Raw genomic sequence first — 18923 nt, forward strand, 5'->3', positions numbered from 1 at the left:
CTGCTTCTGGTATTGTTGCGGTGTCCTCCTTCATAAAGACAGACACAAAGAAGGAATTTAGTTTGTCTGTAATTTGTTTGTCTTCCATGATGTACCCTTTTCTTCCCTGGTCATCCAGCGGTCCCACCGCCTCTTTTACAGGTTTTTTTCCTTCTACGTATCTAAAGAAGGGCTTGAAATTTTTGGCTTCTTGCGCTATTTTCTCCTCATAGTCCTTTTTGCCATCCCTCACCGCCTTGTGACATTTCTTCTTATCTTCTTTGTGTTTGTTCCAAGCTTCAGTTGTTTTCGTGCATTTCCATTTTTTAAAGGAGTCCTTCTTTTCTTTTATGGCTTCCTTCACCTCTCTAGTAAGCCATGCCAGTTCTTTGCCTTTAGTTTTCCTTTCTTTTGAAATCCACGGAATGTAGAGATTTTGTGCTTCCGTGATAGTATTTTTCAGTAGGGACCATGCCTGATCTACCATTTTAACTTTGTCCATCTTTTTCTTGAGCCGTTGTTTCACCATGGCTCCCATGCTATCGTATCTTCCCTTTTTAAAGTTTAAGGTCATGGTTAAGGTTTTGGTACGTTTCCCTTTCCCAATGTCAAGTTTAAAGTTGATCATGTTGTGATCGCTCGTCCCCAGTGGGACCGTGACTTCTACTTCTTTTGTCGGTCCTGTAATGCCATTTAGAACCAGGTTCAAGGTGGCATTTCCTCTCGTCGGCTCTCCCACCATTTGTTCCAGGAAGCAGTCCCCTAGCGCCTCCAGGAACTTGGTCTCCTTGCCGCAGTTCAAGGTTCCCAGGTTCCAGTCTATCCATGGGAAAATGAAGTCTCCCATGATTATTACATTACCTGTCTTACATTCTTGTTTAATTTCCTCTTTCATTTCTGAGTCTGTCTCCTCCGTCTGTCCTGGGGGTCGATAGTAAAGGCCAATTTTGTGTCTGCACCATTGTGTCTAGGAATCTTGATCCAGAGGGACTCCAGCTTCTCTGTCCTTTCTGTCGTAGCCTCTCTAACAGTTTCTACTCCATCCTGAACATATAGGGCAATACCTCCTCCTTTCTGCCCTAATCTATCTCTTCTGTATAGTATGTATCCCTGTAGTACTGTGTCCCATTTGTTTTCATCATTCCATCATGTTTCTGTTATGTCAATGATTTCCAGTTCATCGTGTCTTGCTATTGTCTCTAATTCTCCCATTTTGTTTCTCAGACTTTTAGCATTCGTATACATACATTTGAGTTCCCTTTATGTTACCTTCTTGGACTTTCTAAGCTTAGCAGTCTCTACTGTTTCTTTCACGGTATCCTTTTCTACTCCTGCGTTGTCTCCCTTATTTGCTTTGTGGTCGTCCCCTCCCATGTCTGAGTAGTTGTCCGTAGTTCCTTCTTCGGGGCATCCTGTCGCCCGGGCCATTGACTGGTGGTCGACTGTTGGCTTTCCCTTGTCCTTTAGTTTAAAGTCTTCTCAATGGCCCTCTTCATGTTGCCTGCCAATACTCTTGCTCCTCCCTTGTTGAGGTGTAGTCCGTCCTTTCTGTAGTACTTGCATTTTCCCCAGAAAGCCATCCAGTTGCGCACAAAGTCAAAGCTTTCCTCTTCGCACCATCGTCTCATCCAGGCATTGATCGCTTGCAATTCCCCTTGTCTCTTTCCATTCGCTCTTGAAACCGGGAGGATCTCAGAGAAATCCACCTTCACCTCCCTGATCTTCAGTTTTCTTCCGAGTGAGCGGAGCTGGCCTTCATCTCTTCCCTGTCATACTTCCATCCGCTTACATCGTTGGTTCCCACGTGGATAAGCACAGCAGTGTCCTCTCCCCCTGCACTGTCTATGATCCTGGAGATCCTGTTGGCCACATCCTTCACTCTTGCTCCGGGCAGGCAGGTGAAGATTCTATCCTCTCTCCCTCCTACGGTGTGGCTGTCCACATGACGTTTAATGGAGTCTCCTATGATGATCCCCATCTTCTTTATTCGGAGGTTCCTTGGGGGTTGTAAATCCATGTCCATGGTGTAGGGCCAATCTTCATCCTCCTGCAATACGCTTGAAGTTGTTTTCGGCTCTTTGTGTGGGGAAACGTCTTCATGACGTCTTCTCTTTCTCCTGGTGTGCGGTCATCCCCTATCTCAGCTTCAGTCTCTTCTGAATTTGTAGGGGTGTTTTCTCTCCTCTCATCCAGGCCATCCACCTGGGTTGCTCGGGTACAGTTCTCCAGCCCTGGGATCTCCACATGTTGCTGGTGAGCTTCCTTGATGAATCTTTCTAGCTCCTTGACCTCTTCGTTTGCATTGAACTCCACTAAAAACTTCTCCTGTGCGCGGATTCTATCTTCAAAGGTGAGGAGTTCTTTTAGTTCCATCACTGTCTCCTCTAGTAGCCGGATTTGCCGTTTCAAACTATCCAGCTCCATGCACCAACTGCAAATGTATGCCCAAATCCCCGAAGGGAGGTAGTCATACATATTGCAGCTGGTATAGAAGACTGGAAAGCTCATCTTATGACTTCCTTGGGCTTCCATTTCTTGCTTCCCTTCTGAGTTGTCCGAGTGATTTGTTGTGAACCTTCTGTCTCTGTTGACTGGATGATTTCTGACTTCCTGTCTGCTGTCTTCCTGTTTGTTGTGAGTGTGGTGGTGTTGCTGTGTTGGTACCTGTGCTTGTTTCCCCTCTAGGTGTGTAGTATGTGAGAATGTGTGCCCTTCTGTATAGCTAGCTAAAACTAGGACTTGTAGCTTTTGTTCTAAGTCGCTCTGCTGGGCGACCGAGTTTCCCGGATCTTTCTTAAGGCTCCTTCGCAAAGGCGAGCTTATGTGTGTGTGTGTTCTCTTCTGTGCTTGCTGCTTGCTACTTCCCTATTAGCTGCTTACTACTTCCCTATTAGTAGTTTGACCAGTGTTGAATAATGTTGTCGTATTCTGTGTTGGTTAGTGCTGGTGTCCGCTGTGTCCTCCTTCTGCTCTCCTTTAGTGGCATATGGTTGTGTGTTCTCTGTACCCTCTGTACCTGCTTTGTCATCTGCGCCTGCTGTGGTCTCCTTCTTACACTCCTTTAAAGTGGCTCGTCCCTTCTCAAGGCCCTTCGCAAAGGCGCTCTCGCTAAGGCGAGCGCCTTCGACGCGCGCCGAATGGCTGAGCGCTGTTGGCCCCCTCCCCTTTTAAGGAGGAGCTTCGATGTCTGATGTCAGGGGTGGGTGGAGCTAACTCTCACCGATTCCCCTAGTCTCCTGCCTCTTCTCTTCTCTTCTCTCCCCTTCTCAAGCTCTTAATTGCCTCCCTTTCCTTTTGCCTTCTAATTTCTCCCTCTGTGCTGATCTCTCCTGCTTGCCTTGCCAAGCTTCAATGTGCTCCGGTCATTGGCCCCTCCCCTTTTAAGGGGGAGCTTCAATGTCTGATGTCAGGGGTGGGCGGAGCTTACTCTCGCCGATTCTCCTAGTCTCCTGCCTCTTCTCTTCCCTTCTCAAGCTCTGAATTGCCTCCCTTTCCTTTTGCCTTCTAATTTCTCCCTCTGTGCTGTTCTCTCCTGCTTGCCTTGCTTGTGTGTATATGAAAAATGGATGGAAGAAATTGGGGCGAGGCTAGGGTGGGATTGGGGGCGGGACTGAAAATTAGCAGAAGTCCCATTTTGATGAAAAAAATAAATGGTCACGTTAGTGATACACCTACACCCTTTCCTTCTCTTTTTCATGAGCTTTCCCTGCATGCTTTATTCTGCCCTTGAGTGAAGGGTATTAATAAATGATGCTGGCTGGCTCCTTTCCTGTAATAAACCCTGTGGACTGAATTTGTACTTACCCATATAGACTTCAGGTAGCCATCAAAGTAGAGCTGCCACATTATTCGATCAAAGATCAAAGTAACTGAACTCCTCTCTTTCACAGTCTAGGGTTAATTTCAAATTGCTTATTCTCACACTCCCCTCCCCCAGATAAAACTAATAATAATGTTTTTGTACTTCATCTTTTTTTTTTTTTTTTTTTTGCTTTATCTAAATAAGTACTATCTGGATGGAGATAATGACAATGGAAAATGTTTTCCACTTCTTTGCGACTTGCAATGATGTAGGTTGTTTTATGAACAATTTATATTATTATTCACACTGATACTGATGGCATAACTGTGTAAGCAATAAATACTTCTTACCTCATAAATCAATACCAAATAAGTGAAATTTGTTGGCAGGTATCCATATTGCTGCAAAATCAGAAAGCTGGAACAACGCGCAGTTTCTAGGATAGCCGCTTTAGGCCTATGGAAAGAACAGATCCTTTGTGTTTAAACTTAAATATGCTAGTCATTATTCTTCTCTTTAATATTTGTGGTTTGAATGGTATCGTATTGTAGCCTTATGTATCATACAGGCCAGACTATTAAAAGGGCTTCATTTTCCCAATCTGTACCTCTTAGTTTATACAAAAATATGCTTGCAGAAACGGGAAAGGAGGAGCTTTGCAGTTGGCAGCAGTAATATTAAAAGTCAAAACTGACAAAATCAAGAAACAACTTACTTCAGGAAAGGGAAAACCATCCACATCCCCAACAATGACATAGCTAAGACTGAATAGGCCCTGATGGAATAATTAAGATAGGCTCCTGTAGCCCCATGTTATCCAAGGAAGGGGGCTTGAGGGAAAGGAGTCCTCCCCAGAGTTTCAGACAGGAAGTGGAAAGGAGGTAATACATGGTGTATGGGTGTAAATTGAGGAGTATCTGGGGTTAGGCTTATGTGGGTGTGGGGATATAGTATGTTGGGCAGGTGGTACACATAAGATGTACTCATATAAGGGGTATCTAAAACAGTACTGTGACCAGATGAAGAGGGCAACCTAAATCAGATGGCTTGACACGTTGAAAACAACCATGGAGATGACCCTGGAGGACCTTACCGAACTGGCACAAAACTGATCTCTTTTTAGATCTGTAATTCATCAAGTTGCTAGGATGTGAACATGAGTCAATAGCACCTAACTAGTGCTGTGTGAGGGTGCCCGCTGTACATCTTTATAAACGATCTGGACATTGGTACGATGAGTGAGGTGATTAAATTTTCGGATGATACAAAGTTATTCAGAGTAGTGAAGACGCAGGGAGATTGTGAAGACTTGCAACGTGACATAATCAGCCTCGAGGAATGGGCATCAACATGGCAGATGAGGTTCAATGTGGATAAGGGTAAAGTGATGCATGTAGGTAACAAAAATCTCATGCACGAATACAGGATGTCCAGGGCGGTACTTGGAGAGACCTCCCAGGAAAGAGACTTGGGAGTTATGATTGACAAGTCGATGAAGCCATCCGCGCAATGTGCGGTGGTGGCAAAAAGGGTGAACAGAATGCTAGGAATGATAAAGAAGGGGATCACGAACAGATCGGAGAAGGTTATCATGCCGCTGTACCGGGCCATGGTGCACCCTCACCTGGAGTACTGCGTCCAGCACTGGTCACCGTACATGAAGAAGGACATAGTACTACTCGAAAGGGTCCAGAGAAGAGCGACTAAGATGGTTAAAAGGCTGGAGAAGTTACCGTACAGCGAAAGATTAGAGAAGCTGAGCCTCTTCTCCCTCGAACAGAGGAGATTGAGAGAAGACATGATCGAAACATTCAAGGTACTGAAGGGAATAGACTCAGTTGATATGGACAGGTTGTTCACCCTCTCCAAGGTAGGGAGAACGAGAAGGCACTCTCTAAAGTTAAAAGGGGATAGATTCAGCACGAATATAAGGAAGTTCTTCTTCACCCAGAGAGTGGTAGAAAACTGGAATGCTCTTTCAGAGTCTGTCATAGGGGAAATTACCCTCCAGGGATTCAAGACCAAGTTAGACAAGTTCCTGCTGAACCAGAATGTACTTCGGTAGCGCTGGTCTCGGTCAGGGCGATGGTCTTTGACCAGTGGGCCGCCGAATGAGCGGACTGCTGGGCACGATGGACCACTGGTCTGACCCAGCAATGGCAATTCTTATGTTAGAAACATAGAAACACAGAAACTGACGGCAGAAAAGGGCAACGGCCCATCTAGTCTGCCCATACCAACGTCTCACCCCCTAACTCCCTCCATGAAGAGATCCCACGTGCCAATCCCATTTTTTCTTAAAATCTGGCCCGCTGCTGGCCTCAATTACCTCTAGTGGAAGACTATTCCAGCGATCAACCACTCTTTTGGTGAAGAAATATTTTCTGGTGTCACCATGAAATTTCCCACCCCTGAGTTTCAACGGATGCCCTCTTTTTGCTGTGGGACCTTTAAGAAAAAAAGATATCTTCCTCCACCTCGATATGGCCCGTGACATATTTGAACGTCTCAATCATGTCTCCCCTCTCTCTGCATTCCTCGAGTGAGTAAAGCTGCAACTTATCCAGCCATTCCTCATACGGGAGATCCTTGAGTCCTGAGACCATCCGGGTGGCCATTCTCTGAATCGACTCAACTTTTCGCATATCTTTGTGGTAATGTGGCCTCCAGAATTGTACACAGTATTCCAGATGGGGTCTCACCATGGATCTGTACAATGGCATTATGACCTCGGGCTTACGGCTGACAAAGCTCCTACGGATACAAACTATGATTTGTCTAGCTTTCGATGAAGCTTTCTCCACTTGATTGGTAGACTTCATGTCTTCACTAATGATCACCCCCAAGTCTCGTTCTGCTACAGTCCTTGCTAGGGTCTCACCATTTAGGGTGTAAGACGTGCATGGATTTTGCATTTTTTGGCATTGAAACTTAGTTAAATCAAACACAAACCCTCACATTCAATGGCATCAATCATTTAAATATGATAAACATTGAAAAGCAAAAAAATATAATTGTCTAAAATAGACTTGTAAACAATTCACAGAACTTTATTCATTTCAAAAATATTATAATGTAGAAAATATCACTATCTAGTAAAACTTACTGTAAAATCAGTATAGAAATAGGTAAAACTCAAACCCCACAAACAAAAAATGTAAGCTTCATGATCATGAAAAAAATCATGATGGGATCCCCCTTTTTTCATGATCATTAAGCTTATATTTTTTGTTTGTGGGGTTTGTGTTTTACCTATTTCTATACTGATTTTACAGTAAGTTTTACTAGATAGTGATATTTTCTACATTATAATATTTTTGAAATGAATAAAGTTTTGTGAATTGTTTACAAGTCTATTTTAGACAATTATATTTTTTTGCTTTTCAACGTTTATCATATTTAAATGATTGATGCCATTGAATGTGAGGGGTTTGTGTTTGATTTGATTAGTTTTGCCCCTCTTTTTGCATATTGATTTTTTCTCTCTTTCTCTTGGTTATTGAAACTTAGTTGCCAGGTCCTGGACCAATGCTCCAGTAGGAGTAGGTCATGTGTCATACTGTCGGGTATTGAGCCTTTGTCAGGCACTGTGCTTTTGTCTGTTGTGCTCTTGCCCACTATGTTGCATAGTTTGGCGTCATCGGCGAATAACGTAATTTTACCTCGAAGACCCTTAGCCAAGTCGCTTACGAAGATGTTGAATAGGATCGGGCACAAGACTGAGCCCTGCAGCACTCCGCTGATCACCTCCGTCGTTTCGGAGGGCGTGCTGTTTACCACCACCCTTTGAAGTCTACCACTAAGCCAGTCCTTATGTTCTTTTGTTCTTATAGGGTGCTCACTGGGGCTATGTCCTCGTTAGGATTTCCTATGCTCACATAGTTGGAATAGAGCATAAACCTAGGTCCGCATAGGTATTCAGGTTTGGAAGGTGTGTGTAGGTTTGATGCGAGATGTGAGTCTCCAAGGGACGTACCTGACTGGGATTGGTCAAATGTTATTGCCACAGATAGGTAGAGCATAAGCAAAGAAGGACTAATGTCCACCACTCCATTCTCACTTTAGCAAATACATTCCTTCCCACCATCTTTAAACTTGCAGTCTTCACTTGAAGTCTGATATTTTATTCCAGGAAAATTCTGTATTTTGACTTCATATGCTTGTGTAAAGTCAAAAAGGTAGCCCCCTTGTTCTAGAGCTTCTCTGCATTCATGTTAAGGAGCATAGGCATTGGAACAAAGGGGGGGGGAAGCCACATGGGCCGGGGCCTCCCCCAAAATTGGCACTCCTGCCATGTCCTGGCCATCCTCTGCTGATCTCTGGTGGTCCAGAGGTGCAGCGGGCAAGAGCGACCTTCCCACATTGCACTCCTGCCGCGCTACTAACCTGGTTATCTGTGACTGCTGGAGTTCTCTTCAGCCGCTGAGGGGCACCGAGCAGGAGCACACTTTGGTGCTGCTGCTCAACAGATTCCTGGTTGGCTCCCATGAATTTTCGCAAATCGCAAGAATTTGCGGAAACCAATCAGGAATCCACTCAGTGCCGAGCAGCAGCGCCAAAGCATGCTCCTGCTCGGTGCCACTCTGCCACTCAGCAGCTGAAGAAAAGAGAACACCAGCAGCCATCTGAGCCATAAATACATACAGCTGAGCCATAAATTAAGAGGGTAAAATTAGTGATTAAAAGAGAGAGAGAGAGAGAATTACAACTACCTCCTAGTATATTGATTTAACTAATTTGCAGCTACTCAACTTGTGTTAGATGTTGGAATTGTTCTGGGGGAGGTGCACAGACAGGGCAGGGAGGGGGAACAGGGCGTAGAGTCTGACAGGGCATTCAGGGAGGGAGGGGGGCTGGGGGGAGGCTGGGTGCAGTGCCTGGCAGGGGAGGAAAGGGGGGCTGGGTGCAGTGCCTGACACGGGAGGGAGGGGACTGGGAAAGATGGTTTGAAAACCAAAATCACCAGACAACAAAGGTAAGGGAAATGATTTTATTTTCAGTTTAGTGATTGAATTGTGTCACGTTTTGAGAAATTACATCTGCTGTCTATATTTTGCATTGTTAAGGAAGAAATGCATTTTTTTTCTATTTCTCTGGGGTTGTACTGCATGTAGAGTCTTGAATCTTAGGGTTTCATTTATATTTATTAGTACTTTTAGTTTGTGGTCCCATATTTGCATAGGGGTTATCTATGTTCTGGTAGGAATTAATTTTGAGAAGCATACAGTGTGCTTTGTATAGTTTAATTTTGTGGTTAACCATTATGTGTTGTTAATAAGATTTTATTTTGTGTATATATGAAAAATGAATGGAAAAATGATATTACAATTAGTACTATTATGGGGCGGGGTCTGGGGCGGAACTTGTGGCCCCCCCAAACAAAAAAGTGTTCCGCTGCCTATGCTAAGGAGGTATTTAAATGTCTCTATCATATCTTCACTCTCACCTTCCTTCCAAAGTATATATAAGCTTTTTGACAAAGACCACCAACCATTTAGTAAAGACTCCATTCAGGTACATCTGTTTATATTTCCAGAAATGTACACAACACTCCAAATGAGGCCTGGCTAGAGGCTTAATAACCATAGCTTAGAGGACATGTGCTAAACAGCATCCTTCATTCCAGACTCCCGAGCCAAGTCTCTCTTTCACAGAAAAAGTGCCAGGTGCTGGGAATACTGGATGAAGTTACAATACCTGAGAATCAGCTGTTATCACTTATGAGGAGGGAGAGAAGGGAGGATGCCACATCCTTCATGGGAGAGAAAGTGCCAGGGTATAGCTTACCAGCAGCATTGAGTCATCATCCTGTGGTGATATGATGGCTGGTTGATATGTTTTGTTATGTATTAATTATGATTTTGTAAATTACTGTGTGCAGTTTTTCTTATTTTATTGTCTACATAGAACTGGAAGGTTTTGCGGAATAAAAATAAGTGTTATATTAAAAAATTATACTGAACTGCCTTTGTATAACTCTTCAATAAATTGCAAATGATTTGCACTTGTGCCTCCTGGTGCTCTCGGGCACATTTCTGTTTATGCTGGCTGTAAAAGTTAAGCCTTAAAACAAATAGGGATAGCAAATGGCTCCCTAGGCTATGACTAACTTCCTGATGGTCTGAAAGGAGAGGGTGTTGCATCACTGCAAACATTTTATAAATCTGGCCCAAATGTAATTATGTGTGTTTACAAGAATTCATATATTTAAAGGGAAAGAAAAACTGTAGAATAATTTTATTTGTAAACATTACTATTTATTACAACATTTTGGACACTATGGGCCTGATATCTCCCGCAATTGGCAGCGAACCCAGAAATTAAATACTTAGTCATGTCCATTGACTGGCATTGAATTGGGAGGGGGGGAGGTGTTACAGCTGCTTTAAACAAGCCAGTTAAGCCAAAATTCATCATTGTAATGGCCAAAGATAGACCTGCTATTTATATAGGTCTATCTGGCCAGTAAACCTAGCCAATCAGCCAATGAATATTGGCGCTAACTGGCTGTGTCGCGTGACATAGTCAGTGACTGGGCTTGCCATTAAGCTCTAATATTCAGCACTACTGCTATTTAACTGGCCAATTTTCAATACCGTTCTCCCAGGGGAGCTCAGAACAGTTTACATGAATTTATTCAGGTACTCAAGCATTTGTCTATCGCACTGGCCTCACACTATCTAATATACCAGGGGCATTGGGGTGGGGGGATTAAGTGACTTGCCCAGGGTCAGGAGGAGCAGCATGGGTTTGAACCAACAACTTCAGAGTACTGAGGCTCTAGCTTCAACCACTGCACCACACTGAATAGAACTGAATGACAGGTGGTATAAGAAATGGGAAAAACAAGCATATTAAGTTTTAACAAACTTCTCCTATAAGGATGGACTCCTGCTCACTTAAATTTCTTGTTACCAGCTATCAGCTGATATTTAGTGTTATTAAATTGATCAGTGCCACTGAATACTGGCACTACCTAGTCATTTCTTAGCTATGCAGGTGCCACCACTAAATTTTGGCTAGCACCTGCATAACCTCTGGGTACCCAGTCTACTGGCTCCCCACTTCATCCCTCCCCATGGTTTCTCTCTCTTGTCTAATCATGCCCCCTTTCTGATTCCCCACCATTTGGGTCTCCCTCCACCCTATTAAGGTTCTGATCCCCCTATCTCGATTACCCTCTCCAAACCTAAATTCCCCCCTACATATCTGAACTCCCAATCCTTCACCAAACTGGAAAGCTCACTACAACCCAAAACTCACACCCTCCCGGTGACCCCCAAATTTCTTCATCGCTCTCTCTTTAGCCTAGAAAATTTTTCCATGGAGATCCCTAGTGGTTAATTTGATGGGGTTAGAGCAATTCTTTTTATGCTCCTGACCTGTCGGTTCTGTCTATCGAAATGGTGGTGTTCTTAGTGGTAGGGACCCCTAGTCACAGTACCAGAAGACTACCACAAGGGGCATGGCCATTTTGATAGCAACAGATGACTGGAGTGAAAAGGGTGCTCTAGGTTCATTCCCCTGGCCACTAGGGATCTTCTCAAAGTAAGTTCCCAGATTAAAAGGGTATGAAGGGAAGTCCAAGGAGGAGTGGGTTTTAGGCAAACTTTCATGTTAAGAGTTGGGGATAGGGCTCAAAACACAGGGTAAAAAGGTTCAGGAATTAGGATTGATGGAAAGGGGACTGGGAGAATCAGACTGGCACTTACTGTTATGCAAGTTCTGGTTGATAGCCAGGGCCTGCTGTTTTATATGGGTATTGGCTATATATTGGCCAGGACCCACATAAGCTCTGGAGCAAACCTTTGGCCAGACAGACTAAGATATTCAGTGCCAGTGCCTAGACTGACTGCTGTTAGCTGAATATTGACTATTCATAGCCATATAAGGGGAAAAGTTATCAACAAGGGTTACTGTACAGATGTGTCATTGTACTGTCAAAATCAGATATTAGTAATTAGATCTCACTGCATAACAAGGGACCTGTGCTAAAATAGCACATTTAGTGGTACAATAACATGTCTTAGTTTCCCATGTGGACTACCATTATGTCTGTGAATTACTGAAAGAAAACCAACAATTATATATTTACAGTTTTCCATTTTAAGTAAATGATCTTTTCACATCGGTTGTACTTTCATAGCAAACATAACTCAGAGAATAAAGTAAATTCAAATTAACAGGTATAAATTCACTGCTGTGAAAAGAACAATTTTTGTCAGAAAAAGACAATTATATTTTTTTTTAAAGGAAAGAGAATGAATTCCATGTCTTGCCTTTGTTCCATAAGGAATCCCATGGAGGTCAAAGTCAGGATAATGTAGGCAATCCTCAGGAGGATGGTAATCTGTGATAACTGTTAAACAAACAAACCAACAGATTATTCCATTAGAAAAAGTCTCTAAAGGGAAACTGAATTCCAGAACAGATACGTGTTATGCAGCTTCATATCTCACTAAAGCCAATGCTACTCAATTCAAAGAGAAACCTTGAAAGGAAGATTGTGTTGGAGATAAAAGTACATAGAAAAAAAACTTTAGGTATATTAGAAGCAAGAATCTGGTAAAAGAATTAGTTGAGCAGCTAGAGAACCGAGGGGTAAAAGGAGTACACAGAGAAAATAAGGCTATAGCAGAATTGTTAAATTAATTCTTTGCTTCGGTTTTCACCGAGGGAGATACCGGTGCCAGATATGGTATTCAGTGCTGACGAGTCAGAGAAACAAATATCTCTGTATACCTACATGCAATGGGACAATTTGACAAACTGAAGAGTAGTAAATCACCTGGAGCAGATTATATTCATCCCAGAGTACTGATAGAATAGAAAAAATGAACTTGCAGAGCTATTGTAATTTATCTTTAAAATCCAGCATGGTACCGGAAGATTAGAGGGTGGTCAAAGTAACGACAATTTTTAAAAAGCATTCTAGAGATGATCTGGGAAATTATAAGCCAGGCCCGTGCAGCCACTGCACAAGTGCCGGGCCCACAAGCCTCCCCCCCCCCCCCTCACCCATCAATTCTGACATCAAAGAGGAAGTTCCGGGCCAGACAATCGCTGCCTGAATGGCCCAGAATTTCCTCTCCTACATCAGAATTGCCGTCGGGAGGGAATGCTTGTGGGCCCTGCGCTTGTGCAGTGGCTGCACGGGCCTGGCTTTTGTGGCGTCGGGGAAGCAGGGAGAAAATCAGCGGCAGTCGCTGGGGAGGGCAGGGAGAGAGAAAGACAGACAGACAGTCAGAAAGAAAGAAAGGGGTCAGGGAGAGAGAGCGAAGGAAAGAAAGGGGAGGGGGCAGAGAGATAGGAAGGAAAAGTTGGGAAGGGAATGGAGTGTGTCTGGTGACAGGGAGCAGGCAGGGAGAGAGGAAGAAAAAGTTAGACTCAAGGAGAGACAGAGAGAGATGTTGGTTGGGGAATGGAATGAGGTCTGGAGGAGAGGAAGCATGCAGGAGGAAAAAAGAAGGGAATATTGGATGTATAGTCAGAAGGAAGTGCATCCAGAGACTCATGAAATCACCAGACAACAAAGGTAGGAAAAATTATTTTATTTTCAATTTAGTAATCAAAATGTGTCCTTTTTGAGAATTTATATTTGATGTCTATATTTTGCACTATGGCCCCTTTTTACTAAACTGCAATAGCGATTTTTAGCACAGGGAGCCTATGAGCGTCGGGAGCAGCGCAGGGCATTCAGCACAGCTCTCTGCGCTAAAACTGCTATCACGATTTAGTAAAAGGGGAGGGGTATATTTGTCTATTTTTTTTTACCAAATTTTTATTGAGAATATAAAATCAATACAAAAAACCATAAAATACAATATCAATTCACAATATATCAGTGCTCTTCCCTTCACAGCTCCCAGCTCAATTGTTGTACAGGAACTCTTCAGTACAATGCGAAAGAACACAAAGATTAAAAAAAAAAAAGGAGGGAAAAGCACCCAACCCCACCCCCCACCCCCACCCAAATTACAAAAAAATTTTGCTATACAGAAGAAGAAGTGCAATGGACAACAAAGCAAAACAAAACTAAGGAGGAAGCTGTCTTCAAAGTATATAAGGATCCCAGGTCTTAGTATAAGAGGCCAACGTATTATGACGTAGAACCGTCAACTTAGACATTAGTTGCAAATAATCCAAACAAGAATAAATAGCTTCTAAACCAGGGATTCGGGGAGAACGCCAGCACTGTGCCAACGCCAAGCGAGCAGCCAACTGTAAGCTGCCAACTTCTGCTCATAATGAGTAAACCCCGGGTCCCCAACATTAAGCAAACAATAGTCTATAAGAATACAACAATGTTTTTGTAACATTTTAACTAACAAACAACCCACCCATTGCCAATATAAACACACAGGTGGACACATCCACCAAATGTGTAAAAAAATCTCCCTTCTGTCCACAGCCACGCCAGCAGTGATCAGTACCCTTAGAAAAAATAGAAAATAGCCTAGAGGGGGTGTAATACCATCTATAATACATTTTATAGCCATTTTCTATAAAGTTAAGAGATAAAGTTAATTTGAATAAATTGCGATAGAATACCTCCCCACTAGGCAAGCTACGCCCAACAGGCATATCTTTTTCCCAGGCCAATTTATAAGGATCAAGAGGGGATTCCCGCTTCAATAAAGCCTTATAGAAATGAGAGACTCCCCCCCCCCCCAACCCCAGCCCACATAGCTAATTCAAGCCAAGTATCACTTAAGGAAAGCTCCCAAAACGCCCACTTATACAGGTAAGTCCGCAAGCGAGTATAGAAAAACAAATCTCGAGCCACCAAACCATATTCCTCCTGTAACATTTCAAAGGGACGCATAGAATGACCCTCCCAAAGCTCATCCAAAGTATGAAGGTCCTTGGGAAGCCACACCCAGCGAACCGCGTCCTCCCGACCCGGAGAACCAGCAGGCAAAGCAACTATTGCCATTTGAGAAAAATATTGACGCTCCGGAAACATACGCTTACGAACTGCATACCAACAAGATAAAACAGTCCGTAGGTAACGGTTAGGTGATCTCAAGGCTATGCGCAAACGAACCCTAGGCAACCACTGTAACATCCAGAGAGAAATCGTAGGGAGAAAGCTCTGTTCCATATGAATCCATGGGCGGTCTTCATAAGTAACCCACATCACCATCTCCTGTAGCAAAGCAGCTTGGTAATATAGCCGAAAATCAGGAATCCCCATACCCCCTTCCAATTTAGGTTTATACAAAATACTCTGGCGCACTCGTGGCGGCTTTTTCCGCCAAATATAAGCAAAAACCTTACGCGACAAAGAGCGAAAAAAAACCTCAGGCAATAGTAAGAGCCAAAAAAACATTGAGCAATTTTGGAAGAAGCATCATTTTAATAGCTGACACTGCCAATCCAGCTAAGATTTAAACCTTCCCAACAATCTAATTCCTCAAACAAAGCATGCAAGCGCGCTGGATAATTATAGCGATACAAATGTGTATGATCAGCAGTAAGGTTTACACCTAAATATGTAATAAAATGAGTGGCCCATATAAAAGAGAAAGCAGATTGCAGGCGTCGAATGGCAGGTTCCTGCAAAGTAAGATTTAGAATTTCCGATTTAGTCATATTGACGCGAAAGCCAGAAAAAAGGCCAAAAGTATCTAATTCCTGAACCACCACCGGCAAAGAGCATTCTGGGTCACACAAAAGGAGTAAAATATCATCAGCATATAAGAAGATTTTATATTGCTGGGTACCCAAAACAATCCCCTTAATCCCCTTAATCTCGTCCCTCTCCCGATTTGTCTATTTTTCTATAGTTGTTACTGAGGTGACATTGCATATTTTAAAATAATCTGCCTTGACCTCTTTGAAAAAAAAACCCCGAATATAAATTATAATTAATATTTTCTCTGCGTACAGTGTGCTTTGTGTTTTTAAAAATGTTATTGTTGGTAGATCATTTTGACTTGATCATTGTAAAAGTAGCTTGCAAGACAAAAAGGTGGGGGCACCCCTGCTGTAGAGGTTCTACTTTTTCATGGTTTGAATAGACTAGGTAGTGGGCTTCGATGACAATTCCAGTAGTTAGGATACAAGGACAGTAACAGGTGGATGTCCCAGAATGCCAAAGAAAGACAATTTAATCATGTTTCTGTCATAATTAGATTGTAAGCTCTTCTGAGCAGGGACCATCTCTTGCATATATAGCTCTGCGTGCACCTGGCAGCACTACATAAATAATTAATTGTTGTTTTTGATGACTGGATGGACCTTTATCTGCTGTCATTTACTATGCTACTATGTTAAAACACAGAGGGACATTTTTGATATGACTTCTAAACCTGAAGTTAGCTGTCACCCAGAAGATGCCCAAATCTAACAGCGTTAATCAAAAAATGTCTAAAATGCTTTGGGAAATCGATGTCTACAGTTGGCATCACTATTCACAGAAAAATGTTGCCATGTATAAAAAATACCCCATGAAAAAAACATCTGCTTTATTACTGGGTATGGAAAACATCAGCAATGTCAATACTAAACTAAACTAAACCTTAGGTTTGTATACCGCACCATCTCCACAAGCGTAGAACTCGGCACGGTTTACAGGGTTAGGTTGAAAAGGAGCTACAATAAAGGGTTATAGGAAAGGAGCTAGGAAGATAAAAAAGGTCAGGGTATCAAAGAGCGGGAGGTGTTAGATTTTTGAAAAGAGCCAAGTTTTCAGGTGTTTGCGGAAGGATTGGAGGGAGCTTGAAATTCTGAGCGGAAATGTGAGGTTGTTCCAGAGTTCTGTGGTTCTAAAGGGGAGGGATGTTCCTAGTTTTCCTACGCGAGATATACCTTTTGCAGAGGGGAATGATAGTTTCAGTTTTTGGGAGGATCTAGTGGAATTAGGGTTAGAGGAGTTCCAGAAGAGTGGGATAACGGGAGGGAGGATGCCATGTAGGATCTTGAAAGCTTAACAGGCACATTTAAAGAGGACTCTGGAGTGAACTGGGAGCCAGTGAAGTTTGGACAGGAGTGGGGAGATGTGGTCGAACTTGCCTTTAGTGAAAATAAGCTTGGCCGCGGCGTTCTGGATTAGCTGAAGTCTATGGAGTTTTTTTTTAGTTAGGCTTAAACAGATGGAGTTGCAATAATCCAGTCTAGAGAGGATAGTGGATTGAACAAGGACGACAAAGTGAGAATGATGAAAGTACGATCTCACTTTCCTCAGCATATGAAGACTAAAGAAGCATTTTTTTACCAAGAAGTTGAGGTGGTCATTGAAGGAGAAAGAGGAGTCTATGATGATGCCAAGGACTTTGCTTAAAAACTCAAGCTGAAGAGTGGAGCCGAAAGATAATGGGATGGAGGTGGGTAAATGACCTAATATTGGGCCGAGCCAAAGTAGTTTTGTTTTGGACTCGTTCAATTTCATTTATACAGAATGTGCCCAGGATTGAAGGTTCATTATACATGCGGATATGTTCTCAGCGAGGTTAGTGAGGTTCGAGTCGGTCTCAAGGAGGTTGAGGATATCATCAGCATAGGTGTAGAGAGTTTCCAGGGGGGATAGATGAAGGAGTTTCAAAGAGGACATGTAAATATTGAAAAGAATAGGAGAGAGAGGTGAGCCTTGCGGGACTCCACATATCGGCTTGCAGGGAGGGGATGAGGTACCGTTTATGTTAACGGTGTAGGAGCGTAAGTGTAGGAATTTCGAGGACTGTGGAACTTATGCCTATTTCAGAGAGTTGGAAGATTAGGATATCATGATGGACAACGTCGAAAGCTGCGGAGAGGTCAAATTGTAGAAGTACAGCGAATTTGTTGCGAGAATGAAGTTGTTATACCTTAGAGATTAGTGAGGCTAATAGGGATTCGGTGCTGAAGTTGAATCTGAAGCCGAATTGGTGGGGTAGGAGAATAGAGAATCTTTCTAGGTAGGATGAGAGTTGAGTGGATATGATGGATTCTAACATCTTGGTTAGGAGAGGGATATTTGCTATTGGACAGTAATTGGAGGGAATAGAGGGGTCAAGGTCGGTCTTTTTCAGTAGAGGGGTTAGTGCAATATGTCCCATTTCGGAGGAGAAAAGGCCCGATGTTAGAGCATCGTTTATAAGTTTGGTGAGGGAAGCGATGGCCTGTGTAGAGATATTCTCGAATAGGTAGGAGGGGAAAGGATCCAGGGTACATTTGCAAGTTTTTAGTTTGAGGCAGAGTTTGGAGACTTGCAATTCGGAAACAAGCTCAAAAATGGTCCAGGATCTGTCGGCTGGAATGGGATTGGAGACAGGTAGGGAAGGGTTGAGGTCAGTAGAGATTAGGGAGTTGTAGGAGACTGTAGGCAGGAAGGAGCATCTTAGGGTGGTAACCTTTTCATTGAAGAATTTTGCAAGGGCATCTGCTGATAGAGATGAGGGGAGTAAGGATGGGTCTTTTTTTGTAGTTAAGGAGCGCCAAATGTTAAACAACGCACTGATCTGGTTGTTGGATCTGGAGATTTTATCTCCGAAGAAATTCTTCCTGGCTTTTTTTAGTAATGAATTGTAAAGTTTAATATTGACCCTCCAGGTTTGTCTATCTGAGGGGGATTTAGATTTTTTCCATTTGCGCTCCAAAGTGTGACATTTCTGTTTCAGCTCTCTAAGGAGCGGTAGATACCAAGGGGCCTTTCGGGGGTAGGAGATGGTTTTTGTGGATATTGGAGCGAGGGAGTGATAGATGGATTCGGAGAGGGAGATCCAATTGCACCAGCAGGATTCAGAGTCTGTAGGCTTAGGATTGGAGGAGAGTTGGTTGAGAAATTTGGACCAGAAAAGATTACTCAAAATTTTCTTGCGGAAGGTTATTGAATGGGAGGAATGGGATGGGGATTCAAGGTGTGACATGAAAATGGGGAGGCAAGTAGCCCCTAAGAAGTGGTCAGACCAAGGGACTTGTTCCCAACGGGTGTCATCGGTTGAAGTTTTGAAGGCAGTAAGGTAGAGGAAAGTGGTGAAGTCTAGTGTATGTCCTTTTTCATTGGTTGGAGAAGAGGTAGGTGAGGGAAAACCTAGAGAGGTAAGGAAGTTGTTAAATTCGATCGTGTCCTTGCTGTTGGTGTCATCAAGGTGGAGATTAATATCACCAACAATCAGTAGTCTTTGAAATTTAAGAAAGGCGTTTGTTATAGCCTCAAAGA

General features: G+C 43.1%; 1 protein-coding gene across 1 annotated transcript in view; it reads right to left on the reverse strand.

Annotated features, from left to right (window-relative positions):
* Positions 1-18923, reverse strand: part of LOC117354916 (alkylglycerol monooxygenase-like) — a 92447-nt gene that overhangs the window by 16912 nt on the left and 56612 nt on the right. The window contains exons 9-10 of the mRNA XM_033932869.1: positions 12061-12140; positions 4132-4237 (exon numbers count right to left, since the gene is read on the reverse strand). Coding sequence (XP_033788760.1) covers positions 4132-4237; positions 12061-12140 — 186 coding nt within the window. The remainder of the gene's footprint in view (positions 1-4131; positions 4238-12060; positions 12141-18923) is intronic.

The sequence above is a fragment of the Geotrypetes seraphini genome, chromosome 2 (genome assembly GCF_902459505.1).
Source record: "Geotrypetes seraphini chromosome 2, aGeoSer1.1, whole genome shotgun sequence".
Lineage (NCBI taxonomy): Eukaryota > Metazoa > Chordata > Amphibia > Gymnophiona > Dermophiidae > Geotrypetes > Geotrypetes seraphini.